At 32.1% G+C, this 27,416-nt stretch overlaps 1 protein-coding gene and 13 non-coding genes across 15 annotated transcripts; 12 read left to right on the forward strand and 2 right to left on the reverse strand.

The window, feature by feature from the left end:
- Positions 1–628: 628 nt before the first annotated feature.
- Positions 629–3,477, forward strand: LOC132719188 (uncharacterized). 2 transcript variants are annotated; one of them, XR_009624182.1, is made up of 4 exons: positions 648–1,654; positions 2,169–2,236; positions 2,448–2,505; positions 2,742–3,477. XR_009624182.1 is itself a non-coding variant. In XM_060702943.1 (3 exons), the coding sequence occupies exons 1-3, from the start codon at positions 1,619–1,621 to the stop codon at positions 3,073–3,075; spliced, it is 438 nt and encodes a 145-aa protein (XP_060558926.1). In that variant the 5' UTR covers positions 629–1,618; the 3' UTR covers positions 3,076–3,477. The 2 variants fall into 2 exon arrangements, 1 of the variants encoding a protein (XP_060558926.1); XM_060702943.1 differs by lacking the exon at positions 2,448–2,505 and having other exon boundaries at positions 629–1,654.
- A 5,500-nt stretch (positions 3,478–8,977) lies between these two features.
- Positions 8,978–9,051, forward strand: Trnap-agg (transfer RNA proline (anticodon AGG)). Its single transcript has one exon. It is a non-coding gene; the product is annotated as a tRNA-Pro (tRNA).
- A 1,140-nt stretch (positions 9,052–10,191) lies between these two features.
- Positions 10,192–10,263, forward strand: Trnaq-uug (transfer RNA glutamine (anticodon UUG)). Its single transcript has one exon. It is a non-coding gene; the product is annotated as a tRNA-Gln (tRNA).
- A 561-nt stretch (positions 10,264–10,824) lies between these two features.
- Positions 10,825–10,896, forward strand: Trnap-agg (transfer RNA proline (anticodon AGG)). The gene has a single exon. It is a non-coding gene; the product is annotated as a tRNA-Pro (tRNA).
- Positions 10,897–11,100: 204 nt separating this feature from the next.
- Trnap-ugg (transfer RNA proline (anticodon UGG)) lies at positions 11,101–11,172 on the forward strand. The gene has a single exon. It is a non-coding gene; the product is annotated as a tRNA-Pro (tRNA).
- Positions 11,173–12,032: 860 nt separating this feature from the next.
- Trnap-ugg (transfer RNA proline (anticodon UGG)) lies at positions 12,033–12,104 on the forward strand. The gene has a single exon. It is a non-coding gene; the product is annotated as a tRNA-Pro (tRNA).
- A 7,139-nt stretch (positions 12,105–19,243) lies between these two features.
- Positions 19,244–19,315, forward strand: Trnap-agg (transfer RNA proline (anticodon AGG)). The gene has a single exon. It is a non-coding gene; the product is annotated as a tRNA-Pro (tRNA).
- A 343-nt stretch (positions 19,316–19,658) lies between these two features.
- Trnap-ugg (transfer RNA proline (anticodon UGG)) lies at positions 19,659–19,730 on the forward strand. Its single transcript has one exon. It is a non-coding gene; the product is annotated as a tRNA-Pro (tRNA).
- Positions 19,731–20,588: 858 nt separating this feature from the next.
- Trnap-cgg (transfer RNA proline (anticodon CGG)) lies at positions 20,589–20,660 on the forward strand. The gene has a single exon. It is a non-coding gene; the product is annotated as a tRNA-Pro (tRNA).
- Positions 20,661–21,158: 498 nt separating this feature from the next.
- Trnap-agg (transfer RNA proline (anticodon AGG)) lies at positions 21,159–21,230 on the forward strand. The gene has a single exon. It is a non-coding gene; the product is annotated as a tRNA-Pro (tRNA).
- An 815-nt stretch (positions 21,231–22,045) lies between these two features.
- On the reverse strand, positions 22,046–22,117 carry Trnap-agg (transfer RNA proline (anticodon AGG)). Its single transcript has one exon. It is a non-coding gene; the product is annotated as a tRNA-Pro (tRNA).
- A 2,547-nt stretch (positions 22,118–24,664) lies between these two features.
- On the reverse strand, positions 24,665–24,736 carry Trnap-ugg (transfer RNA proline (anticodon UGG)). The gene has a single exon. It is a non-coding gene; the product is annotated as a tRNA-Pro (tRNA).
- A 983-nt stretch (positions 24,737–25,719) lies between these two features.
- Positions 25,720–25,791, forward strand: Trnap-agg (transfer RNA proline (anticodon AGG)). The gene has a single exon. It is a non-coding gene; the product is annotated as a tRNA-Pro (tRNA).
- Positions 25,792–25,984: 193 nt separating this feature from the next.
- Positions 25,985–26,056, forward strand: Trnap-cgg (transfer RNA proline (anticodon CGG)). Its single transcript has one exon. It is a non-coding gene; the product is annotated as a tRNA-Pro (tRNA).
- Positions 26,057–27,416: the final 1,360 nt, after the last annotated feature.

Consider the following 27,416-nt stretch of genomic DNA (forward strand, 5'->3'; position numbering starts at 1 on the left):
TTTAAAAAAAAAATTTCGGTAATTTTACCCCTCCCACTTTTGAAGCTCTACTGTTACATCATAAATACTCAGATAATGATTTTTTATGCTTAACTTGTCTAGCTATGTTAAATTGATAAAGTACACACAATTTCAATGCAATTCCATTTATATTGTTTTAATACGGAAAAACGAAAGTCATCATATGTCAAAAAATGCTATTTTTTACCACTTTTTAGGTAAATTTGATAGTGATAATTTTAAAGTTTGCCATATAACTGTCATTTTTGCTTGATTGAATCATAAAGTAGCCATATTTTACCTGATATTGTGCAATTAAAAACTATATTGTACAAAATCCGTATGTAAAAAATCAAGAAACAAAAATTATATGGTATTTTGTAATTTATGGCGGCCATATTGGCGGCCATCTTGAATTTTCATATTTTTGCCCGGGCTGCGTAACTTAAGAAATGGGTTTTTAGAAACTACAAACAATATACTTTATAATGGCAATGTTTCTTTTGGTGATACGGTAAATTGCAATAAAACCCCGCCATCTCTTGGACTAAGTGCCATAGTTAAATATAACTACGATTTTATGTTAAATATTTTTGGAAATAAACAGCAAACCAATATCACCAGTAAATGTTAGTATTTGATTTTATTATATTCATAAAATAAACGATATATATATATTTATAAGAAAACGATGTTAATAAGACATATTTAACATGAAAACTTTGTATTCTCAACATTACATTGTTACTTTGAAATGAACAAATTTCACGATTTTTTTAATCTACGGAAGACAAAACGGGACATAATATACGTCGTGAATATGCATTATTTTATTATAACATGGTATTTTACTGTACTGGTCGGGGACCATCAAACGAACACTTTTTGAACAATTTTCCGTACAAATTTCATAATTTCTAACCTAGAGACCTTAAAATTTGACACAGTTCAGCTAGGTTCTTCTCCTAACTAACAAACTAGTTTGTTTATTTCTGATTGTATTGACACTTATATCTGAGGCTCCACAAGGAGGGTATCAAAATCACCTAAATTGTCTACACTACAGTATTATGTGTCTGGACAGATATGTACATCACGTGATTTAATTAAGATAAAAGCTTGAGGTGTTTTGATTTTAGATTTTTATCATGATATACAATATTTCAGCAACAAATGCTGAAGTTTTGGATATTCTATTGTTTACTCTGCAAATGATTATAGCTGGTATATGAGGTCAGGCAATGCTTTCTTGACCCCCAAATTTCAACGTCAACATTCTAGAAATAAACAATAAAAATATTACCATTTACGTAGGTTGAAATAAATTTATTTACTTAATTTTAGAAGAAACATGCATTTATTGTTGATGAAAAAGTGACTGACAACCACTGAACAAAGAAAATACTAAATAAAGCATTTTCGGGGCCGTCAGGGTTTGGTGGTTGTCTGGTTTTGGTGGTCCCAAACCAGTATACATGTATAAAACAATGTTCAGATTTACATGTAAATTTATATTTAGATATATATTTTGCATTATTAAACATGTAAATGTACATAAATAAAATCAATACTTAATTTCAGATACGACATCCATGATTTACACACCAAAGGTCATTTGATGATTATTTTATGTTCAGCTGTCTCTTGTATCAAGGTGAGTCATACTTTAAGTATTATCTATGCACAATTTCTATCTATAATATATGAACAATGTTTGTTTTAACTTGTCCTTTTTTTAAATATGCTATCATGTGAAATGGACCACACCAGTAGCTCTTCATAGGAAATTTGCAAAATCGCTCCCGAGCTTTCATACTACATGATTGCCCGGAACATACAATACATTCCATATATGTTCACCTTCCTCGGTCTGTTGTGATTGTATAACTTACTGATTTAATATTTTAAAAATGCAAAGTATAACATAGTACGGATATTTTTTGTTATTGCCTACATTTAACACCTATGGAAAGTAATGCCGAACATTGGCCAAATGACGTCACGCTTTATTCATCAAAGTGGAAAAATGAAATGAACGATTATGTCATTTGAGTATCGGTTCATGCAAAATATACTTGTTTCCTTTAAATACAAAGTTAATATGCTAAGATAAATATATGCTAAATTCATACATAATTTCTCACAAAATATGTCTTTTATTTCTATAGATGATACAAGCCACATTACCAAACCATGCTGATGGAACAAACAACGATATGAAGGGCGTTGCATTTCGGTATGTTTATACTGACTACTGTATATTAAATTAATAAAAACTCATGACAATTTCTCTGTAAATGTACACATGCTTGCCATTAAGTTTTCGGACAAAGGTTTAATGTATGTTAAATGCAGGGAAATAACATAGCCTTTTTAGGCTATTTAAGGTAGGCTGAAATAAATGCACATTTTATACTGAATATTTCTATACTTAATTTTTTTTTCAGAAACCCGTTGTGCATTTCTGATTTCGGGATCTACAAGTAAATATCAACATGGCAACAGGTATATTTTGTTTTTACCAATGTCAGATGGTTTATACATTCATCATGTTCCCATGTGTCGATACTGGTCTGAATAGTAAGAAAATCAATACACAAACATATATAAAATAACATATTTCATAAGTTATATACATGTATATTCATATTTTACACTACATAATACTATGGTTACTGTGAAATAATGCATATACAAAATAATTTTATATACAGATCTGTAGATTTAAAATATGCTTTCAGATTCTACAACGTGCGTATTTTGTGCGCAGGATATCCAGAATGGGTCCCAATTGTCACTCTCAGAGAGAAGGGAAGCCACAGTGTTAACCATGCTAGCGATCTGAGGAATTCAAGTATACAAGTATACGAACAATTACAGGCCAAATTGTGCACCAAGACTGTAGAAGGGATTTTATTCACAATAGAAACATTTCAAAATAGTTCCAATGTTAAGTGTAACCAAGTTAAAAGACCTTTAAGATCAAATGCTAACTTTGCTTTTAAGTGTAATTGCTCGTTCTGTGGTAAGCCTGCTAAAGTTGCATCTGGGAAACGTAGATGTTCATCCTGGTAGAAGTTTTGATTTTCAGGAAACACATCGTCGGAACCCACGGTACACATTTCGTATCTACTACATTTAATATTATTACCGATACATGTATACGGTAAAAAACATGGGTTTCCGAGGATGCAGGAAACAATATAACTTAATTAAATGTTCTGAGAGAAACAATCTGTGGGGAAATGTTGTTTTGGACAGACTGTTGTCAGTTTTGGATTTTCGTCAGATTCGAAGAATGTATATTACAGATCAGACAATGAAAACCCAAATAGTTTGGCATATATATTCAAAAGACACCAAAATGTGATTGGAATAGAGATTTGTTATCTCCTACCATTCCTGCACGCTTTCTCTAGATTGTGACAGTTCTTAAAATAATGTGTAAAAATGAAGTGTTCCGGCAAAATGCTGCAATATTTCATTCTTCAACAAAAAGAAATTATTACAGGTGGTGAAAAATCCATGAGGATATTATATGATGGAGCTAGGGAGATAAATTTGAACAGACTGAGATTTCACAAATTTTGTAAGTAAAACCATGTCAAGTTCATCTGTTATTCAAGTTCAAAGCATTCCGCCTACGTCTGATGCTGCGGCGCAACACTCTATACCGTCATATTTTCAAACACAAACATGGATTGGAAATGATAAATTAGATCCAACTGAATGGGGATAGGAACTTCTCGAAGGACTCTTGTACCCACAAAATCTACACAACCCGCTGCTCCAGATTTTCTTTTAAATATCAGATGCAATTGCAAAAAAGCCACTCTTAGACATGTACCTGTCGCAAACATGACCTCGAATGTTCGGTTGGTTGTGGAGAATGTCATTGTATTAGCTGTTCAAACTGTCGGTCCATTTCAGATATTGATTTTGCAGACATGGAGGACTAGATCTTGTATCGACACAATGCTCTTAGAATTTAGTTGTCAATTTTTACCTGTTTTGTATTGAAATGTATTCATATTTTGTGTTATTATTGGCAATGTTCATGCATCTGGCATCTTGTTTTTACATAAACAATAGAGGTTTCACTTTAAGTTATTCATATAAAACTTTGCAGACAAATATATGTTCTATATATTGAACAGTCTCATATTCCTCGTGAAGTAAATACAATGTAGCTTGTAATAAAAACAAAAGAATTATAATAATACTCTGTTTGCTTGCCATATGAAGTATTTTTTAGTATTGTAGTTATACTCTTTTATCCAGTGTCAAATTATACTAAAATTTATGCACAATATTTTACATTGGTGTCTATCACAGAACAATAAACTTGTACTAGCACCAAACTATGCGCTATAACATAAATGTAGTAAAATGGTTGAAACAATATTACTCCAAATGTACAATAGTATTGTGCATTTAGAGTTAGATTGTATATTGAATACATACTTATCAATGCTTTCTTATATTTGCTTGTGTTGCGACAGACTGTTTTTTTCTCTAATTGTCAATGTCAAAGTTCACCTATTGTAAATAAAAATGTATTACTTTACTGTCTAACATACAGAACGATAATTTCAAATTTATAGAAGTGGTCTTATATGTTGTAGACTGTTATGTGTTAGTACAAGCATGACAATAACCCTACCATATACTTTAAGTGATTTAAGTGTACATATCGATGTGACAAAAATGTAGTTCTTTGTGAATGAAACAGCCTGTATATTCGTGTTCTTTTATATTTATTATCACTACATTGTTGCTTGCCAAATTAGGTAGCTCTTCGGTACATTTGTACATTTGTAATATAGTTTTATTCCGTGTGTAATGTCAAATTTCAACAAGTGACACTTAAATGTATATACTACAATTTCTCCATAGACCAGGCATAGTATTTTTCATCTGTAGTTTTGGTAATTGTTACTCGCTCTTAAATACACTTACTTGTTGTTCTTTTTTTTTTTTGCTTGAAACAAACAAATTATTCAAAATGCGTTGGATGTTCCGAATGTTAGCTAAACAAAAGTGTACCTGAATTATTCAACATTTATCTAAAACAAAATTTACAATACACATGTATGTCCATTTTAATTCATATGAATACAGTTGACATAATTTACAAAGTACTTCTTCATGCATAAATATGTTATTATGTATTGTTTTTACTGTAAATATACATGGAATGGATGATTTGCTGCTTATATATCGGAATTTGACTGGTTAAAAATTTTAACATAAAGTGGGTGGGGTAATTTGACACCAGTTTGTCATAGAATTGCCGACCAATTTTTTTTTATTAATTTTAAATGCATAAATTTTTGTATCAACATGGACAAAAATTTGTTTGTATGAAGTTTGCATGTAATAAATATGTTTAACTTATATATAGAAGTGGTTTTTTTAGTATCATTGGAAATTAACAAATTACGCCGATTTTATAACTGAAATTTAAGGGTGTCAACTTGAAAGCTGGAATTATCACATTTCCCCTTCAGCAAAAGAGTGCAACTTTTTTCCTAATATCAAGCAGATATGGTACCATCATAAAATACCAAAACAAAAACTTTTGCAATTAGTTCTAGGTTAGCTTGATTTTCGGGCTAATTTGACTAGACTATTTTGCGTAACTGAAAAAAGGAATATTAAAACATGATCCATAGATAAATATTTTAGGCACTCATCTCGTATTCATTACTAGAAAAATTAAAACAAAAATCAAGCGTATCAAGGGGAATAACTTACGCCGAACGTTGCGGCAAATGGCGGATGTCACTCCATTTCTTTTTTCAATATACCGTAAATTTGACTGATTTTTAAATTAGCAGATTATATTAAATTGAGATTATATAATTAAAGACCACCCATTTCGAAGTGTCAAAAAAGAACAAACCAACAAACAAAAAAAAAAACCCAGAAAACAAAGTTCAATATTAAAAAAAAAAAATATCGCGATACTGAAATAAGACGTAGAATGGACTAAATATGTGCTTCCGATTCATTTCCGATGGTTTTCATGTTGGTATTATCCTTAGTTTTCTTTAGGCTGCTAGGCTGCTAACTTCACAAATTTCGAAGTGTCAAAAAAAACAAAACAAAAAAAACCCCAAAAAACAAAGTTCAATATTTAAAATAATAAAGATCGCGATACTGAAATAAGACGTGGAGTGGTCTAAGTATGTGCTACCAATTCATATCTGACGGTTTTCATGTTTGTATTATCCTTAGTTTTCTTTAGGCTGCTAGGCTGCCAGACTTCCAACTTCAGGCTGCTAGGCTGCCAACTTCACGAACATTTTTTTTCAGGTACTATCACTGAAATGTTGCAACTGACCCTGCAATTTATTTTAATTCTTTTGATCTTTTTATCCCCCGCCGAAAAAGTTCGGCGGGGGATATAGAAATAGTCTCCGTCCGTCCGTCCGTCCGTCCTTCCGTCCGACATTTTTGTCCAGAGCATATCTCTAAAGGTATTTGAGTTATCAACTTGAAACTTCATAGGTGGATAGACCTCATTGAGGAGGAGTGCAGTGCACAAGAATGATAACTCTACCCTGCATAATTTTTGAGTTATTGCCCTTTGTTATTTTTCAAAATTAATTTTTGTCCAGAGCATAACTCTAAAAGCCTTTGAGATATCAAAATGAAACTTTATAGGTGCATAGATCTCACTCAGGGGGTGTGCAGTGCACAAGAATGATAACTCTACCTTTTATAATTTTTGAGTTATTGCCTTTGTTATTTTTCATACTTAATTTTTCACCCGAGTGGAGCATAACTCAAAAGTGTTTGAGATGTCTACATGAATGTCATAGGTGGATAGATTTTATTGAGGAGGAATGCTGTGCACAAGAATGATAACTCTTCCCTGTCCATTTTTTGACTTATTGCCCTTTGTTCTTTTTCATAATATTTTGTCCAGAGTTTATCTCAAAAAGTATTTGAGGTATCAACTTGAAACTTCATAGGTGGATGGATCTCATTAAGGAGGAGTGCAGTGCACAAGAACGATAACTCTACCCTGCATAAATGTTTAGTTATTGCCCTTTTTTTTATTTTTCAAAATTAATTTTTTTCCAGAGCATAACTCAAAAGGCCTTTGAGATATCATTATGAAATTTCATAGGGGCATATATCTAATTCAGGAGGTGTGCAGGGCACAAGAATAATAACTCTACCTTTTATAATTCTTGAGTTATTGCCCTTTGTTATTTTTCATACTTAATTTTTCAATTTAATTTTTTTCTCAAAAACGTATTTGAGGTATCAACTTGAAACTTCATAGGCGGATAGATTTTACTGAGGAGGGATGCAGCACACAACAATGATAACCTACCCTGCATTATTTTTCAGTAATTGCCCTTTGTTATATTCAGCCATCAGTATTCACATAGGTTTCAAATCTGTAATCACTATAGCCATCAGTTTTCATTACCAAAATACCTCCTAAAATGGAATTATTCTGCTCTACTACTTGTACATTCTTCCAATGAGCAAACACATTCGGCGGGGGATGGCCATGTTGACATGGCTCTTGTTTATCTTTAAATTGTACGGCTCATGACATTCTTACGACATGGCTCGTTGGTCTAGGGGTATGATTCTCGCTTAGTAAACACTTTGTAAACTAACTATTTTTAAACTGCTAGTAGAAAAATATGACTCTGTCTTGTTATTTTTTATTATGAGTTTGTACTGCAGAACTTATTAAGCTATCATATAATATTTTAAGAACCATGATGAAATAATTTTACATATTAACCAATTTGTGTGAATTAATTTAAACAGATTGTCACAAATAAAATATTCATGGCTCGTTGGTCTAGGGGTATGAGAGGTCCCAGGTTCAATTCCCGGACGAGCCCAATTCTTTTAACAAAATGCAATATCATTACAAATAATATTGAGAGAAATCATGGCTTCAAACATGTGAAAGATGCCTATTTCCTGTTATACAGTTTCGTGAATCTTGAAATTTGCTTTATCTAAAACTTATCTATGATTTTATGTCCAAATCAATGTGATATTTGTGTTGGTCTAGGGGTATGATTCTCGCTTTGGGTGCGAGAGGTCCCGGGTTCAAATCCCGGACGAGCCCTGTCTTGTTTTCTCCCATTATTCGATAAAGTAATTTAAAGTGTAGAAGTTGTCACGGTGCAATATATAATTTATAAATAACATATATTAACCTATTTATATGAATCGGTTTAATTAGAATGCCTTTTTAAGAAATATACATGGTTCGTTGGTCTAAGGATATGATTATCACCTTTCCAATTTACATGTCAAAGATGCCAATTCATAGTTTACCATTTTCAGTAAAACTTTAACGCTTATGTGCGGCTCGTTGGTTCTCGCTTTGGGTGCTAGAGGTCCCGGGTTCAATCCCGGACGAGCCCTTTCTTTTGTTGTTTTATTTTCTCTCATTATTTATTATTCGATAAATTGTGAAATTTAACATGGTGCAGTACACAAATTATTACGTTTCTTAAGTAAAGTTTCACGTGAAAGAAATTAACAGTATGCCAATTATGGGCATGTAATATTTGCAGACGAATTAAATGAGAGAGTGAAGAAGTCCTTTTAAATTTGATAGTTTATTTACATTTATTTACGGGTATGCTATGAAAATTATCATATTTCATCCCACTCGATGAAAATAAATTCTGTATTTATAGAAAAAAAACTTGAATATCCTCTATATATTAACAAGTTTGTGTGAAACGGTTTAAATAGAAAGTTTTTAATGAAATATTCTCACATTAGAAAGATGACATTTTTTATTTATATTTTCATTTAAACTTGAAATTCATTTTTGCTGAACTGGATCTAACGTTTCTATACTTTAATACAGGTTTCCAGCCCTAAAAATTCTTCCACTATTTTAATTCGTTTGATAGCAAAGCTTTACTTAAGACAATGTTTAAAAGTTTGGTTATTGTTACATTTAATAAATAATATGTACGGCTCGTTGGTCTAGGGGTATGATTCTCGCTTAGGGTGCGAGAGGTCCCGGGTTCAAATCCCGGACGAGCGCCAATTTTTACACTTTGTAATCATACTTTTGAACTGCCGGAAACATAATACGACAATGTATTGCTTTTTTTCTTCTTCTACTTTGTACTGCAGAGCTTATTAAGTTATCAATCAATACTTTAAAGAATCATGATGCAATAAATTTATATGTTAACCAATTTGTGTGAATTGGTTTTAAAAAGATTGTCTTTGTATCAAATATCCATGGCTCGTTGGTCTAGGGGTATGATTCTCGCTTCGGGTGCGAGAGGTCCCGGGTTCAGTTCCCGGTCGAGCCCAAATCTTTTAACACAAGTCAATATCAATACAAATAATGATAAGCAATCACGGCTTCCAACATTACATGAGTTTTTAAAGATAAATCGTAAAATATCGCCAATTTCACCTTATTTATTCGAACAATCGCTGCACAGAATACCGGATTAAAAACCGGAAGATTCCATTAATTTAACAAAAATATAATAATGTCAATATTAATAAAGATCTTAGTTTTAGTTATCTATTTCAGGAATATTTTACGATGGATATCGTTTAACACTGTAAAACATTTTGTCAAATCCATGTATTAAATTGATAATTTACACACCCCATATCTGAAAGGGGCATCATCAGTAATCTTCGTCTAGTTAATTAATTAAAGGGGAAAGTTAACATATCCTTGTCATGGTGTATGTGTTAAAGATGCTTATTTTCTGGTATATTTTCTTCAATCTTGAAATTTATTTTATCTAAAATTCATCTTATATGATTTTATGTTTCTATGTTATATATGTGCGGCTCGTTGGTCTAGGGGTATTATTCTTGCTTTGGGTGCGAGAGGTCCAAGGTTCAAATCCCGAACGAGCCCTGTCTTTTGTTTTCTCTCATTATTCGATTAAGTTATTTAAAGTGTAAAGTTTATTATGATGCAATATATAACTTATAAATTCCGTATGTCAACCAATTTATGTGAATCGGTTTTAATAGAATGCCTTTAAAGAAATATACATGGTTCGTTGGTCTAAGGATATGATTATCACCTTTCCAATTTACATGTCAAAGATGCCAATTCATAGTATACCATTTTCAGTAAAACTTTTAAATTTAGTTCATCTGAAATGGATCAAATGTTTCCATATACTCAAATCTGAATTGTATATGTGCGGCTCGTTCGTCTAGGGGTATGATTCTCGCTTTTGGTGCGAGAGGTCCCGGGTTCAAATCCCGGACGAGCCCTTTCTTTTGTTGTTTTATTTTCTCTCATTATTTATTATTCGATAAATTGTGAAAATTAACATGGTGCAGTACACAAATTATTACGTTTCTTAAGTAAAGTTTCACGTGAAAGAAATTAACAGTATATCAATTATGGACATGTAATATTTGCAGACGTATTAAATGAGAGAGTGAAGAAGTCCTTTTAAATTTGATAGTTTATTTACATTTATTTACGGGTATGCTATGAAAATTATCATATTTCATCCCACTCGATGAAAATAAATTCTGTATTTATAGAAAAAACTTGAATATCCTCTATATATTAACAAGTTTGTGTGAAACGGCTTTAATAGAAAGTTTTTAATGAAATATTCTCACATTAGAATGACACTTTTTATTTATATTTCCGTTTAAACTTGAAATTCATTTTTGCTGAACTGGATCTAACGTTTCCATACTTTAATACAGGTTTCCAGCCACAAAGATTCTTCCACTATTTTAATTCGTTTGATAGCAAAGCTTAACTTAAGACAATGTTTAAAAGTTTGGTTATTGTTACATTTAATAAATAATATGTACGGCTCGTTGGTCTAGGGGTATGATTCTCGCTTAGGGTGCGAGAGGTCCCGGGTTCAAATCCCAGACGAGCCCAACTTTTACACTTTGTAATCATACTTTTGAACTGCCGGAAACATAATACGACAATGTATTGCTTTTTTTCTTCTTCTACTTTGTACTGCAGAGCTTATTAAGTTATCATTCAATACTTTAAGAATCATGATGCAATAAATTCATATGTTAACCAATTTGTGTGAATTGGTTTTTAAATAGATTGTCTTTGTATCAAATTTTCACGGCTCGTTGGTCTAGGGGTATGATTCTCGCTTTGGGTGCGAGAGGTCCCGGGTTCAATTCCCGGTCGAGCCCAAATCTTTTTACACAAGTTAATATCAATACAAATAATAATAAGAGAAATCACGGCTTCCAACATTACATGAGATTTAAAGATAAATCGTAAAAAATCGCCAATTTCACCTTATTTATTCGTACAATCGCTGCACAGAATACTGGATTAAAAACCAGAAGATTCAATTAATTTAACAAAATATAATAATTTCAATATTAATAAAGATCTTAGTTTTAGTTATCTATTTCAGGAATATTTTACGATGGATATCGTTTAAAACTGTAAAACACTTTGTCAAATCCATGTATTAAATTGATAATTTACATACCCCACATCTGAAAGGGGCATCGACAGTAATCTTCGTCTAGTTAATTAAGGGGGAAAGTCAACATATCCTTGTCATGGTGAATGTGTTAAAGATGCTTATTTCCTGGTATATTTTCTTCAATCTTGAAATTTGTTTTATCTAAAATTCATCTTATATGATTTTATGTTTCTATGTTATATATGTGCGGCTCGTTGGTCTAGGGGTATTATTCTTGCTTTGGGTGCGAGAGGTCCCGGGTTCAAATCCCGAACGAGCCCTGTCTTTTGTTTTCTCTCATTATTCGATAAAGTTATTTAAAGTGTAAAGTTTATCATGATGCAATATATAACTTATAAATTCCGTATGTCAACCAATTTATGTGAATCGGTTTTAATAGAATGCCTTTAAAGAAATATACATGGTTCGTTGGTCTAAGGATATGATTATCACCTTTCCAATTTTCATGTCAAAGATGCCAATTCATAGTTTACCATTTTCAGTAAAACTTTAAATTTATTTCATCTGAAATGGATCAAATGTTTACATATACTCAAATCTGAAGTGTATGTGTGCGGCTCGTTGGTCTAGGGGTATGGTTCTCGCTTTGGGTGCGAGAGGTCCCGGGTTCAAATCCCGGACGAGCCCTGTCTTTTTTCTAATAAATTGTGAAATTTAACACGGTGCAGTACACAAATTATTACATTTTTTAAGTACAATTTCCCGTGAAAGAAATAAACAGTATTGCAATTGGGGCATGTATAAATTGCAGATTTATTAAATGATCTTATAAACTTGATAGTTTATTTACATTTATTTACGGGTATGCTATGAAAATTATCATATTTTATCCCACTCGATGAAAATAAATTCTGTATTTATAGAAAAAACTTGAATATCCTCTATGTATTAACAAATGTGTGTGAAACGGTTTAAGTAAAAAGTTTTTAAATGAAATATTCTCACCTTAACAATTTACATGTGAAAGATGACACTTTTTATCTACATTTTACAGTGGCACAAAGGTGACATGTGTGTGTTTTTATTTATCACGTGGCCACGACTTAGCTATCTCGTGGCCACAACTTAGTAACTCGTGGCCACGGCATAGTATCTCGTGGCCACGACTTAGCTATCTCGTGACCACGACTTAGTAACTCGTGGCCACGACATAGTATCTCGTGGCCACGAGATAAATAAAAACACATACATGTCAACTTTGTGCCACCGTACCTTTTTGCCACCGTAACATTTTAATTTAAATTTGTAATTTCTTTTTTGCTGAAATTGAACTAACGTTTCCATACTCTAATACATGTTTCAAGCCCCAGATATTCTTCCGCTATTTCAATTCGTTTGATAGCAAAGCTTTACTTAAATAGATAATTGACATATCCCATATCTGAAAGGGACATCAACGGTAATCTTTGTCTAGTTAATTAAGGGGGAAAGTTAACATATCTTTGTCATGATGAAAGTATAAAATATACTTATTTCCTGTTATATAAACTTATTTCCAGTGAATCTTGAAATTTGTTTTATCTTAAATTTATCGTTCTAATCGATATTATACGTAAGCGGCTCGTTGGTCTGGGGTATGTTTCTCGCTTTGGGTGCGAGAGGTCCCGGGTTCAAATCCCGGACGAGCCCTGTCTTTTGTTGTTGTTGTTTTTTTTTTATCACTTATTTTTCGATAAATTGTGAAATTTAACACGGTGCAGTACACAAATTAGTAAGAGAAATCACGGCTTCCAACATAACATGAGATTTAAAGTTAAATCGTAAAAAAAATCGCCAATTTGTCCTTATTTATTCGTGTGTTACGGCACCATATGTAAAACGGCACCATTTGTAAAATGGTGCACCATATGTCAAAAAATCGGAACCAAATACGAAATTTTTTGCCGTTTTGCTTTGCACCAAATGTCAGTATTTTCGGTACCATATGTAAAATATTTTTTGATATGCATCATAAGTAAGAAAAGATGCACCATTCGTAAAATGCAATATTTTCTGTACTATAACATAGTCTTAGCATTATTATCACCATCGTCGTCGTCGCCAGCACCAACAAGATAATAATAATAATAATAATAATAATAAAAATAATAATAATCATCATCATAATCATCAATTTACTGAGCAAAAACAATTTTATTTTTTATTGTAAAAGATACTTTGTAGATAGAGTAATTGTCTTCCAACTGTTTTTACTCAAAGAAGTGTGTTTAATTCAAGCGCTCCGCTCGCGCACTGATCTATATCGTTTGTGTATCGAAGTATGAGTGTGCTTTGTTACAACTGTACATACATGGTGCAATAAAACTCCTTTTTTCAACAACGAAAACCACATATTCACATTATTTTTATCTCGTTGTTATATCTACTTTTCATAATATACTTTATAAATGCTTATAAACGACGATTTAACTAATTTATAGGCAATCTCTCGCCAAAATAAAATTTATAATCTTTTCATTAAAAAACAAAAAAAAGTCTTATTTACTTTTGCAGAAAATATTTTGAAATCATTTATCATTAATTATTATTGCAATATAATTAAAATATTGTTGTGCATGTCACTGCACCATTATTAAACATCAATTTTACAAGCGCTCGCTTCGCTTGCGCGTTTAAATAGTTAAAAAGGATAATTGGCTCTAATTTAATATTCAAGACTAATGAGGATTTTACCGTACATATAGCAACTTACATGTACTTACTGGCGTTTGTTGTGTATGACTGCACATATATTGTGTATAGCAACAATAAGCTTAAGAACCTGCAAACGTCACAAATTAGAACGTGTAAACAGAAAACATCCATGTATAAGACATGGAAAAGCAGGGCCCGCCCTAAAAACAGAAAAAAAAACTAATTATTTTTACTTGATAAGTATTAGCACATATGAAATTTGAATGCTTTGTTAACAATATCTTATTGATAAATTGAAATAAAAACATCACTTTATGATAAAAATTCAATGTCTAAACTGTCAATAATTTCAAAAACGAAAGTATGTTAAACACAATGGAGACGATAGGTTTCTTTAAGGTTAATATTATCAACTAATCTAATTGAATAACTGGTAAGCTCAGTAGGTAAAGCGTCAGTCAGCGTTGTTGTTGATGATGATGATGATGTTGAATAATAATGCTAAGACTATGTTATAGTACAGAAAATATTACCCCTATATATTACTCCAAGTGATTTGTTTGCATTTTACGAATAGTGCATCTTTTCTTACTTATGGTGCATATCAAAAAATATTTTTACATATGGTACCGAAAATACTGACATTTGGTGCAGGGCAAAACGGCAAAAAATTTCGTATTTGGTTCCGATTTTTTGACATGTGGTGCACCATTTTACAAATGGTGCCGTTTTACATATGTTGCCGTAACATTCGTGCCATCGCTTCACAAAACAATCGCCTAAAGAGCGAATTGTCATCACAGATCGGTTGAAAAAAGCAATGCGGAACCCGATCAACACAGAAAATCGGTTCGATCCACTTCACGACACCCAATTGATGGAGGATGAGGATCTATACCTCTCCCCTCCTCCAACTCCGAATAGCAGAAGTCCAATAAAGTTTCCTAAATGATATAAATATTCTTTAAAATGGATAATAGAAGTCATTCTATCCTACAACGGAATTGCCGTGGTCTAAAGTCAAATTATAATGATCTACTTCTACTTTTATCAAAATTATCTCCAAATGTGTTATGTCTTCAGGAGACCATGTTATCTCCTAAAGATAACATCTCTATAAAAGGTTATACACTATATAACTATATATGCACTAGTAACGCCAGAACATCAGGTGGTACAAGCATTGCTATCGCAAATTGCGTTCCACAAAAAGAACTAAAACTTAATACAAGATTACAAGCCACAGCTGTGCAGGTGACCTTACATCGACCTCTAACAATTTGTTCCCTATACCTTTCTCCAAATATAACGGTAACAAGTGATGAACTTTAGAGTATTGTTCGACAATTACCATCACCTTCCCTTCTCTTAGGCGACTTTAATGCTCATAATCCTATGTGGGGCAGTACATCTACAAATAACAAGGGTAATATAACTGAAAAATTGATAGATAACTTTCAGCTTTGTTTATTAAACAATCGGTCACCTACATATTTACATCCAGCTACAGGTACGTTTTCTTGCATCGACCTCTCGATTGTCCACTCTGCTATATTCTTGGACTTCGATTGGAAAGTGTTAGATGACCAGTACGGCAGTGATCATTTTTCATTGTTACTTACATCAAATGACTCTTTACCAGATGAAAGACGTCAATTTTTTAAATTTAATAAAGCAGATTGGGAAACATTTTCTAGGCTTTGTTCCATTGATCTAACAAAAAATGATTTTAATTTCACTTCTGCTGATATAGCTGAAACGTTTTCTTCAGCATTACATACTATTGCCTGCAAAGTTGTTCCATTAACAAAAATAATAGTAACAAAATCAAAAAGCCATGGTTTAAACGATGAATGTAAAAAACTGTTCGCATACGTAAAGCTTCACTAAAAAAGTTTGAACATCGCCCTACAACAGAAAACCTTGAAAATTATAGAATATTTAGAGCTAAAGCTAGAAGATCAATTCGTTTGTCTAAACGCAAATCCTGGCAATCATATGTTTCAAATATTAATTCAAATACTCCTATTAAGAAAGTCTGGGATGCAGTACGGAAAATAAGTGGTAAGTATAAAAAGAGTCCAATTGTTCACTTAAAAACTGGTGATGGCCAATATGCCAAAACAAAAACGGATATTGCAGAAACTTTGGCTAAAACATTTGAAAAGAACTCTTCTTCAAACAATTATTCAAATGAATTTCAACAACACAAATGTAAAGCTGAGAAAGAACATATTAATTTTACTTCAAGAAATGACGAAGACTATAATTCCCTTTTCTCTATTGACGACTTAATTTATTCAATTAAAACTGCAAAAGACAGTGCTGCAGGCCCGGACGAAATTTACTACCATTTTTCTTAAACATCTACCGCCCCAATCTCTTGACTTGCTTCTTGAAATTTTTAACAGAATTTGGGTTTCTGGTGAATTTCCTAACACTTGGAAAAAAGCGTTGGTTATACCTATCCCTAAACCCGGAAAAGATTCAACTGACCCTACAAATTATCGTCCAATTTCACTGACAAGTTGCCTCTGCAAAACATTCGAGAGAATGATAAATAATCGGTTAGTTTGGTATCTAGAAAATAATGGAATTATTACTAATTTCCAGTCAGGTTTTCGTAAACAGCGAAGTACAAACGATCATCTTGTACGACTTGAAACTTTTATTAGAGAAGCCTTTGTAAATAAACAACAACTGGTATCAATTTTCTTTGATCTTGAGAAGGCTTCAATACTACTTGAAAATATGGTATCCTAAAAGATCTAAAGGATGCTTGACTTAAAGGCAGACTTCCTTCTTTTCATTTCTGGATTTCTAAACGATAGGCACTTTAAAGTAAGACTTGGTTCAACTTTTTCTGAGGACCACCAACAAGAACAAGGTGTTCCTCAAGGAAGCATACTTTCTGTTACACTTTTTGGCCTTAAAATAAACAATATTGCAAGCGCTCTTACACCAGGCATAGATTGTTCTCTATATGTAGACGATTTGTTAATCTGCTATCGGTCAAAAAGTATGAGAACAATTGAAAGGAAGCTTCAACAAAATTTAGATTAAATTCAAAAGTGGACAACAGAAAATGGTTTTAAATTTTCAAAGTAAAACACTCAATGTGTTTATTTTTGTCGATTACGGAAACATCATAATGACCCTGAACTTCACATATCTGGTTCTAAAATTCCAGTAGTTAAGCTAAGTTTTTAGGAATTATATTAGACAAAAAACTTTCTTTTATACCACATATTAAACATTTGAAAACTAAATGCCTTAAAGCTTTAAATTTACTTAAGGTTTTATCAAGTACAAATTGGGGATCAAATTCTTCCACATTACTGAAATTATACAGAAGTCTTATCCGATCAAAACTAGATTATGGTTCTGTTGTATATGGGTCTGCAAGAAAATCGTATCTTCAAATGCTAGATACCATACATCACCAGGGTTTACGCTTAGCTTTAGGTGCATTTCGCACCTCACCTGTAGAAAGTCTATATGCGGAAGCTGGGGAACCATCGCTTCAACTTCGTCGAAAAAAGCTATCACTTCAATATGCAACTAGAATTTCATCTAATAGGAAAAATCCAGCTAAAAATATTATTTTCAAACCAAGTTATACTGAAAAATTTGTTAACAAACCAAAGGAAATTAAACCATTAGGCCTTCGTTTAAAAGATGATTTAGATAAACTTAAAATTAAGCCAGACAGTATCCTTCAAAATGACGATGAGGATGTTCCACCTTGGACTTATAATTCCCCGGAAATAAATATTAACCTTTCAAATATAAAAAAGGCATAAAATTCACCTGAATATTTTAAAGAGAAATTTCTAGCAATTAAGGAAGAACATGAAGATTTTATACATATTTATACGGACGGTTCAAAAGATGGTTGCAAAGTAGGTGCGGCTGTGTTTGAAAATAATTTTACATCTAGTATGAGGTTACCAGATAATGCATCAATTTTTACTGCTGAAGCAAAAGCTATCGATTTAGCATTGTCATACATTGCACAGCATACCCACGATAAATTTGTGATATTTTCTGACTCGCTTTCTGTTTTAATATCCATTAAAAATAAAAAATCTGACAATATCATGGTAAAGAAACTTCTTTTACGATTTCATGATATACTAAAAACAAAAAATGTTAAATAATATTGGATTCCAAGCCATGTAGGAATACGAGGAAATGAAAAAGTAGATGCTTTAGCTAAACAATCATTAAATTTTCAAAAAACTGACTTATTGTTACCTGCTTGTGATTTTAGACCGGCTATAAATAAACTCGTATCATCTGAATGGAAAGCAAATTGGGACAATGCCGTTTTTAATAAACTTCACGATATAAACCCATCTCTTGATATGTCACCATCTCTATCTCTGTCAAACCGCCGTGATCAAACAGTTCTTCTTCGGTGCCGAATTGGACACACTAAAATTACACACTCTTATCTCCTCACAAATGACAATGCCCCTTTCTGTGTAGGTTGTAATGAAAATTTTACTGTCAAGCATTTTCTTCTTGAATGTCATGATTTTTTACAGGCCCGTAATAGATTTTATTCTGTAAATTCACTCAAAGAACTTTTTAATACAATTCCATCAAAAAACATAATTGATTATTTAAAAGAGATTAACTTGTATTCTAGGATCTAATTGGCTCATTTCTATTGTCATTTACAATGTTTTACATAATATTTTAAGCCTATTATAGCATTCGGCACGATATGGCCAGTTATGTGTTGACGTGCCGTTAAAAATCCAAACAAACAAACAAAACAAAGCTTCACAGAATTCCGGATTAAAGAGAGTCCATTAATTTAACAATATATTATAATGTCAATATTAATAAAGACCGTAGTTTTAGTTATATATTTCAGGAATATTTTATGATTTTAACACTGTAAAACATTTTGCTAGCTCCATGTCTGAAATGGATAATTTACATACCCCATATCTGAAAGGGGCATCAACAGTAATCTTTGTCTAGTTAATTAAGGGGGGAAGTCAACATATCCTTGTAATGGCGAGTGTGTGGTATATGCTTATATCCTGTTATATAGTTTTCTTCAATCTTGAAATTTGTTTTATCTAAAATTTATATAATGATTTTATGTCCTAATCCAAGGCTCGTTGGTCTAGGGGTATGATTCTCGCTTAGGGTGCGAGAGGTCCCGGGTTCAAATCCCGGACGAGCCCAAATTTTACACATTGTGTATCACATACTTTTGAACTGCTTGAAACATAATACGACAATGTATTATTTCTTTTATTATAAGTTTGTACTGCAGAGCTAATTAAGGTATCATTCAAAACTTTAAGAATCATGATGCAATAATTTCATATGTTAACCAATTTATGTGAATCGGTTTTAATAGAATGTCTTTAAAGAAATATCCATGATTCGTTGGTCTAAGGCCTTTACAATTTACATGTCAAAGATGCCAATTCATTGTTTACCATTTTCCAGTAAAACTTTAAATTATTTAATCTGAAATGGATTTAGTCTTTCCATATACTCAAATCTGAAATACATATGTGTGGCTCGTTGGTCTAGGGGTATGATTCTCGCTTTGGGTGCGAGAGGTCCCGGGTTCAAATCCCGGACGAGCCCTGTCTTTCGTTTTTTTTTTCTCATTACTTATTATTCCATAAATTGTGAAATCTTACACGGTGTAGTACACAAACTATTACGTTACTTAAGTTTCACGTGAAAGAAATAAACAGTATGTCAATTATGGTCATGTATTAATTGCAGACCTATAAAATGATAGAGTGAAGAAGTCCTTTTAAACTTCATAGTTTATTTACATTTATTTACGGGTATGTTATGAAAATTATCATATTTTATCCCACTCGATGAAAATAAATTCTGTTTATAGAAAAAAATTGAATACCCCCTATATATTAACAAATTTGTGTGAAACGGGTTTATTTTTAGAAAGTTTTAAATGAAATAGTCCCACAAATACAATTAACATGTGAAAGATGACACTTTTTTATTTACATTTTCATTTTAACTTGAAATTTATTTTATCTGAAATTGATCTACCGCTTCCATACTCTAATACATGTACAAACCCAAAAATTCTTCAACTATTTCAATTAATTTGAAAGCAAAACTTTAATTAAAATAATGTTTAAATGTTAGGTTATTGTTAAATTAAGCTGAAATGTGTACGGCTCGTTGGTCTAGGGGTATGATTCTTGCTGAGGGTGCGAGAGGTCCCGGGTTCATTTCCCGGACGAGCCCACCTTTTACACATTGTTAACTACATGCACATACTTTTGAAGAACTGGAAACATAATACGACAATGTATTGTTTTCTTCTCTTCTTTTATGATAAGTTTGTACTGCAGAGCTTATTAAGTTATCATTCAATACTTTAAGAATCATGATGCAATAAATTCATATGTTAACCAATTTGTGTGAATTGGTTTTAAATAGATTGTCTTTGTATCAAATATCCATGGCTCGTTGGTCTAGGGGTATGATTCTCGCTTCGGGTGCGAGAGGTCCCGGGTTCAATTCCCGGACGAGCCCAAATCTTTTAACACAAGTCAATATCAATACAAATAATAATAAGAGAAATCACGGCTTCCAACATTACATGAGATTTAAAGATAAATCGTAAAATATCGCCAATTTCACCTTATTTATTCGTACAATCGCTGCACAGAATACCGGATTAAAAACCGGAAGATTCCATTAATTTAACAAAATATAATAATGTCAATATTAATAAAGATCTTAGTTTTAGTTATCTATTTCAGGAATATTTTACGATGGATATCGTTTAACACTGTAAAACATTTTGTCAAATCCATGTATTAAATTGATAATTTACACACCCCATATCTGAAAGGGGCATCGACAGTAATCTTCGTCTAGTTAATTAAGGGGGAAAGTCAACATATCCTTGTCATGGTGAATGTGTGAAAGATGTTTATTTCCTGGTATATAGTTTTCTTTAATCTTGATTTTTTTTTTATCTTAACTTTATCTAATGATTTTATGTCCTAATCCATGTCATATATGTGCGGCTCGTTGGTCTAGGGGTATGATTCTCGCTTAGGGTGCGAGAGGTCCCGCGTTCAAATCCCGGACGAGCCCTGTCTTTTGTTTTCTCTCAATATTTGATAAAGTAATTTAAAGTGTAAAGTTTATCATGGTGCAATATATGATTTATAAATTTAATATATTAACCAGTTTGTGTGAATTGGAATTAATATAAAGTCTTTAAAGAAATATCCATGGTTCGTTGATCTAAGGGTATGATTATCGTCTTTACAAGATCCAATTCATTGTTTACCATTTTCAGTAAAACTTTAAATTTATTTTATCTGAAATGGATCTAATGTTTGCATACACTCAACTCTGAAGTATATATGTGCGGATGCAAGAGTCCTTCTTTTACACTTTGTATATATTGATGTAATGCTGAGAAGTTTTATTTTGTGAAATTCATAGCTCGTTGGCCTAGAGTCATGATTGGTGCGAGAGGGCACGGGTTCAAATCAAGGACGAGCCCTATTTTTACTGTTGGCTAGCTTCTTCTTTTCAACTGACAAATGCAAAATATTACCATGACCAGTTGATTCTTTATTATACGGCGGCACAGAGGTGACATGTGTGTGTTTTTATTTATCTCGTGCGAACGAGATACTATGTCGTTGGCACGAGTTACTAAGTCGTTGCCAAGAGATAACGGAGTTTGTATAGGAGAACTTTATCATACAAATTATATATCATGACGCAATAATTTATATTAACGAATTTGTGTGAAACGGTTTTAACAGAAAGGTTTTAAATGCACATCTGCTTGGTTTGCAACTCTCAGCATCCGGAAAACCTGCGAATAATTGTCATATACATTTTGATTATCTGTACAAAGCACAAAAGGCATATTTTAGAATTGAATAAAAGTAGGGCTCGTCCGGGATTTGAACCCGGGACCTCTCGCACCCTAAGCGAAAATCATACCCCTAGACCAACGAGCCAGTTATCAAATATCGTAAATATTTCAAACTTAAGTGATATTCGCTAAATTAAAGTTAAATCTCTCAAAGTTTCTTATTGTTTAAAAAAATTTACGTATTTAGTCATAACCATTTAGCAAATCAAAATAAACAATAAGTAATAGTTACCGTACGAGGAATAGGTCTGCATAGTATTTACAGACCCGGGTGGCGATTTGAAGACCGAGAGAGCGTAGCGATCGAGGTTTTTAAAAGGCCACCGGGTCTGTAAATACTATGCAGACCTATTCCGAGTGCGGTAACTATCTTACCTACATGCTCTTTTGTTTTTCTATCCATACATCAGTTTTTAGCTCAGTATTTATTAATATTACTCACAAGAAACATATTACTTATGTACTTTATCATGTTTAAGAAAGCATTCCAAAGCCAAGCAAAGATACCATCCGCTACGCTCTTGTAATTCATTCGTTCACAAATCAGGTGTTATTTGAATATTCTCGTGATTTTCGTGGTGTTTCATTAGGTAATGTACTTGTTGAGTTGAGTCACAGAAAATGAAAACAGAACTTGTCGAGTAGGGAAAGGTAAGATCATTATTTTGATATATGAATACATAACATATTAATAATATAAACAAATACTGAGGAAGATAAAAATGTTTTCTAATCATAAAAACGGAACACTTTATCTTTATATATAATAAATTTCATGGAAAATAGATGATCAGGCTATTTCTTATATAATTAAAATATACGATTTTTTCAACGGGGTTCTATGAATAAATATTAGTAATACATGTAGTTACACCGTTATGTAAGTTGGGTTTTGTTGTTGTTGTTTTTTGTGATGGCTGATTTTAAATGTTCTTAGAATTTCATCCATGTTTGGAAGAATTTTCTTGCCGTGTATTCTTAATTAGCATAAACCGTTATAAGACAGCATGTAAGCACGCGGTCTAGAATGGAAGCGCAAGTCGTATTCTTGGTACTGGTATACAAAATCCAAATTGTAATGTAAAAATAACTGGGAAAAAATGATAAAAACGGTCTTATACTTAAGATGAACTATACTCTCACTGACAGTAATATTTTGGGAAAGAAAGATGCAGAAGTTGACTTTGATTCGATATGCACCAATAATATAATCTTCGTATATATCCTATAATGCAGAATTGTTAAAATAATGCAGGATTGTGCAAATTCAGACATAGTTGTAGAAATAAATACCGAAAACTAGTATCTTATGAAGCTATATAGTTCGGCAAATATGTTAGGTATACCGAAAAAGCAAACTTTAAAGAAAGGCTTAATGTGCGTTGTTATACTCATTAATATCGGCGAAACACAAAACTTCAACGCCAGAACAGTAGCCAGTTCGTTTTTCTCGCAAATAATCTGGAATATAAGTTATGAGGGTACTTACAGCCGTATGCGCTAATTTATTTCGATTAATCTTTAAAATATATATCGACCCTTTTCCTATGCAAAGTGGTCATTATCCCCCCTCCCCCACAATATAGCGATATTTTACGGTGACTATTGTATACTGTAATGCACGAGTTTCTCGACTTCACATATTTTCTATTGTATAGAGAACAATAGAACAATAACCGGTCGGTATCTATTTGCAGACCTGTTAACCGGTCGGTAAGTGATTTACTAGACCGCTTTTAACAAAGGAGCCGGTAGGTAAACATCGGTATTGTCCAACAATATTGACCTGGCACTTCATTAATTTCCGTAAAGGTTAGGTGATAAACAGTGGTATCTAACGAATACATCGATATCTTTATTAACTTCACACGTCAATGAGTTGTGGTGTATTGGTATAGATGCCTGACTTCTGATCTGAAGTTCTCTGGTTCGATACCTTACCAACACCACGATATGAGGACAAGTATTTTTTTTTATTTTATTCTGAAATTTACATACAAGAATTAATTTGAAATCGTTATACTACATCTGGTTTTTAGGATACCTTTTAAGAAGTGTTTTTTATACAATTTTATTTTTTATTTCATTACATTATCTTTAATTACTAAAAAGGACAGCGCGTTCATAATACAAATTAAAATTACTACACATAGAATACACACACAAAAATCAAAACGTTTTGCACGAGTTAAGAGAGAAATGGCAATTTTAAAATAAGTAAAGAAAAAATATAGAAGTGGCAGAACCAGGATTCGAACCTACGAGTGTACGTCTATATTGTTGAAGTGAAAGCCCTTAACGACTGTGCTAAGTGGGATTTATAACTTAGACCATTTAACAACTGGTTATATACACTCGTATCGATATACAATAGGAAGTAACGTTTACGGAATTTACCGATTATGGGGTCAAATGCAAGAGTGCCAGGTCAATGTTGTTGGACAATAACTTTCCTAAAAAATGAGTACCCCCTCCCCCCAAACAAAAAAAACAACAACAAACAAATACATTATCATGTATCTTTTCTCAATATCCTTGAAAGAAAGCAATGAGTTTATTGCTGGTTTACATTTTATCAGACCATGTGAATAATGAAAATACATTTGTATTTTGAATTGAGAACAAAATTGAAGGGCTCGTCCGGGATTTGAACCCGGGACCTCTCGCACCCAAAGCGAGAATCATACCCCTAGACCAACGAGCCACATTGAAGAACTGAAAGTTTTATCATCAATATACTTACGCGCTCTTATTTACGTACACGTGTAAAGTTCTACTTAATTTGTTTTTCATTTTAAACTTAAATATCACGTGATAAGCATTTTAGAGGACTTTTGCCAGTAGGTTAATGTAATATAAAGAATTGCGTAAGAGTCAAGATAGACGTTGATTTATAATTTTTTTTTTTTGTTAATTACGAATTTTAATTATACATGTGCATATATGAATTTTATTACCGGAACATGCACACGAATTCCCCATTAAACAGTTTAGTAAAGGCTTAATCTTGATACATTGTATACAATTATATAACAGCGTTTCAAAACTATTTATAGAATTTATGTAGTTTTTGTTAAACTAATGACATAGTTAACAGGACCTTAAACTTGAAAGTTGATTTATAAACATATCACAAAATATTATTATTCATGTTATAAATATTCATACTATTACACTCATAACTATATCAATATTTGTTAATTAAGATATATTTTATTTAAATCCAAATGATAAAATTTTGTCGTTTTACCAATATAATAAGCTTTCTATAAAAATGTGCCAATTGAAGAACATTAAACTATAAATGAGTGTTCAAATTTAATTTTAGAAACGGTTGAACAATGCGCCGTACTATATCGATAAATCAATGCGAGATAAGTACATGTACAGAGCCCGAGCCACAAAAAAATTAAATCCGAGACCTCCCGGGCTCAAACCTTATACTTACGAAATTAACTAGGCTACGGTTAATGTTCGAATTCTAACGTTTGTAAAAATAATTTTCAAAACTCCTTTCGTTGAATTTTAAAATAAACCCATCTTAGTATGAACTTTGACTAAGTTTACATATCGAAGGTACCTTCACAAAGACTGCGGTTAAGTCGCCGACGTCTTTGTGTATCATTCAAGTTTCTCCGTTTAATCTTTATTATGATTGATGATGGTTGAATTCACTATATATTGCATGGCTCGTTGGTCTAGGGGTATGATTCTCGCTTAGGGTGCGAGAGGTCCCGGGTTCAAATCCCGGACGAGCCCAACTTTTACCTTTCTTTGAACTGCCGGTAGCAAAATATGACACTGGCTTGATATTTCTTTTATTATGGGTTTGAATTGCAGAACTTATTAAGTTACCATTCAATAATTTAAAAATCATGATGCAATAATTTCAGATATTAACCAATTTGTGTGATTTGGTTTTAAAAAGATTGTCTTTGTATCAAATATCCATGGCTCGTTGGTCTAGGGGTATGATTCTCGCTTCGGGTGCGAGAGGTCCCGGGTTCAATTCCCGGACGAGCCCAATTCTTTTAAGACAGGCCAATATCAATACAAGTAATAATAAGAGAAATCACGACTTCAAACATAACATGATATTTAAAGTTAAATTGTAAAAAATCACCAATTTGACGTTTGTTCGAACCATCGCAGCACAGAGTTCCTGGTTAAAAACAGGAACAGTCCTTTAATTTAACAATATTTGATACTGTCAGTATTTATATAGAACGTAGTTTTAGTTATATATTTCAGGAATAATTTATGATGTAAATCGTTTAACATTGTACAACATATCGTCTTATCAATGTTTTAAATGGAGTTTTTATATGCCCCATACCTGAAATATCGAAATGAGAGAATTGATCTTTTTAACGAATTAAGGCAATTTCACCCATTAAATGTCCAATTACTTTTAGTTGGTAACAAAGAGTTGTCTTTAGAAAATAATAATAAAATATTTTTGACTGTTCAGCATTTCATAAAAGTAAGCAAACGCTTTTGATTTTGAAAACAAACCAGCACAATCCCAATAAATATTAATGTATTTTTATTTCATTTTTGCAAAACAATAGACAAGATTATTTCCTTTCTTCTTCTAATTTTTTCTTCTATATTTCATTTTCTCAAAATCTATTTTTGATTTTGTTAAATTCCGCAAATGTACATGTTTTCTAAGTCATTGTAACGCAAATATATAAAAATCAGTTAACATCGTTAAATACCATTCAAGCTAGAGAACATGTACACCCAATCATTAGTCGCCGTAGAAACCGGCGACTATATTTGTAATAGTTTAATATTATACCTATGGTAGGAGAAGCCCTTAAAATCTGAAAATAAAAGCATTTCAAACATTGAACAGTTAAAGACAACAATTATTTTTCAGTAATCACAAAAAATCAAACATATGATAACTTTGCTCAGTGGAATGAAATATGCACATATTGACGTCTTAAAAAGCAACATTACAATTTTCATAAAATGAATCAATAACGTATCCCCAAGGATCAGTCATTGAATATTAGAGATACTTTTACTTTTTTCTGTGTGTCAAGCATTGCTATTTTATAATATATAAATCATGAATGATATTTGTAAAGACACTTTAGAATTATTTGGTTGTTTATTTTTTATGAGACCTTTTATATTACATTATTTTATCTAATTATAAACAAATGCTCCCTGGTCTTTCGTAAGAATCACGTGACTACATGTTTATATATGTTGTATATCGTTATAAAATCTATTAATAGTTACAGATTGCTGATAAGACAGGTAACTTGTTAATGGTGGTAACTGATAAGATGTAAATCATTGTAATTTTGTACAGATAATTACATAAGTTATTTTTCATTAATCAGGTTCATACTTTATATCATTAGAGA

This window comes from Ruditapes philippinarum, unplaced genomic scaffold, assembly GCF_026571515.1.
Source record: "Ruditapes philippinarum isolate M1 unplaced genomic scaffold, ASM2657151v2 ctg10470_1_1_1_1, whole genome shotgun sequence".
NCBI classification, from domain to species: Eukaryota; Metazoa; Mollusca; class Bivalvia; order Venerida; family Veneridae; genus Ruditapes; species Ruditapes philippinarum.

Coding starts and splice junctions, on each gene's coding strand:
- LOC132719188 (XM_060702943.1), top strand. CDS start 1,619: ATGATTATTTTATGTTCAGCTGTCTCTTGTATCAAG. Junction 1,655..2,168: donor CAGCTGTCTCTTGTATCAAG/GTGAGTCATACT, acceptor TTATTTCTATAG/ATGATACAAGCCACATTACC. Junction 2,237..2,741: donor ATGAAGGGCGTTGCATTTCG/GTATGTTTATAC, acceptor ATATGCTTTCAG/ATTCTACAACGTGCGTATTT.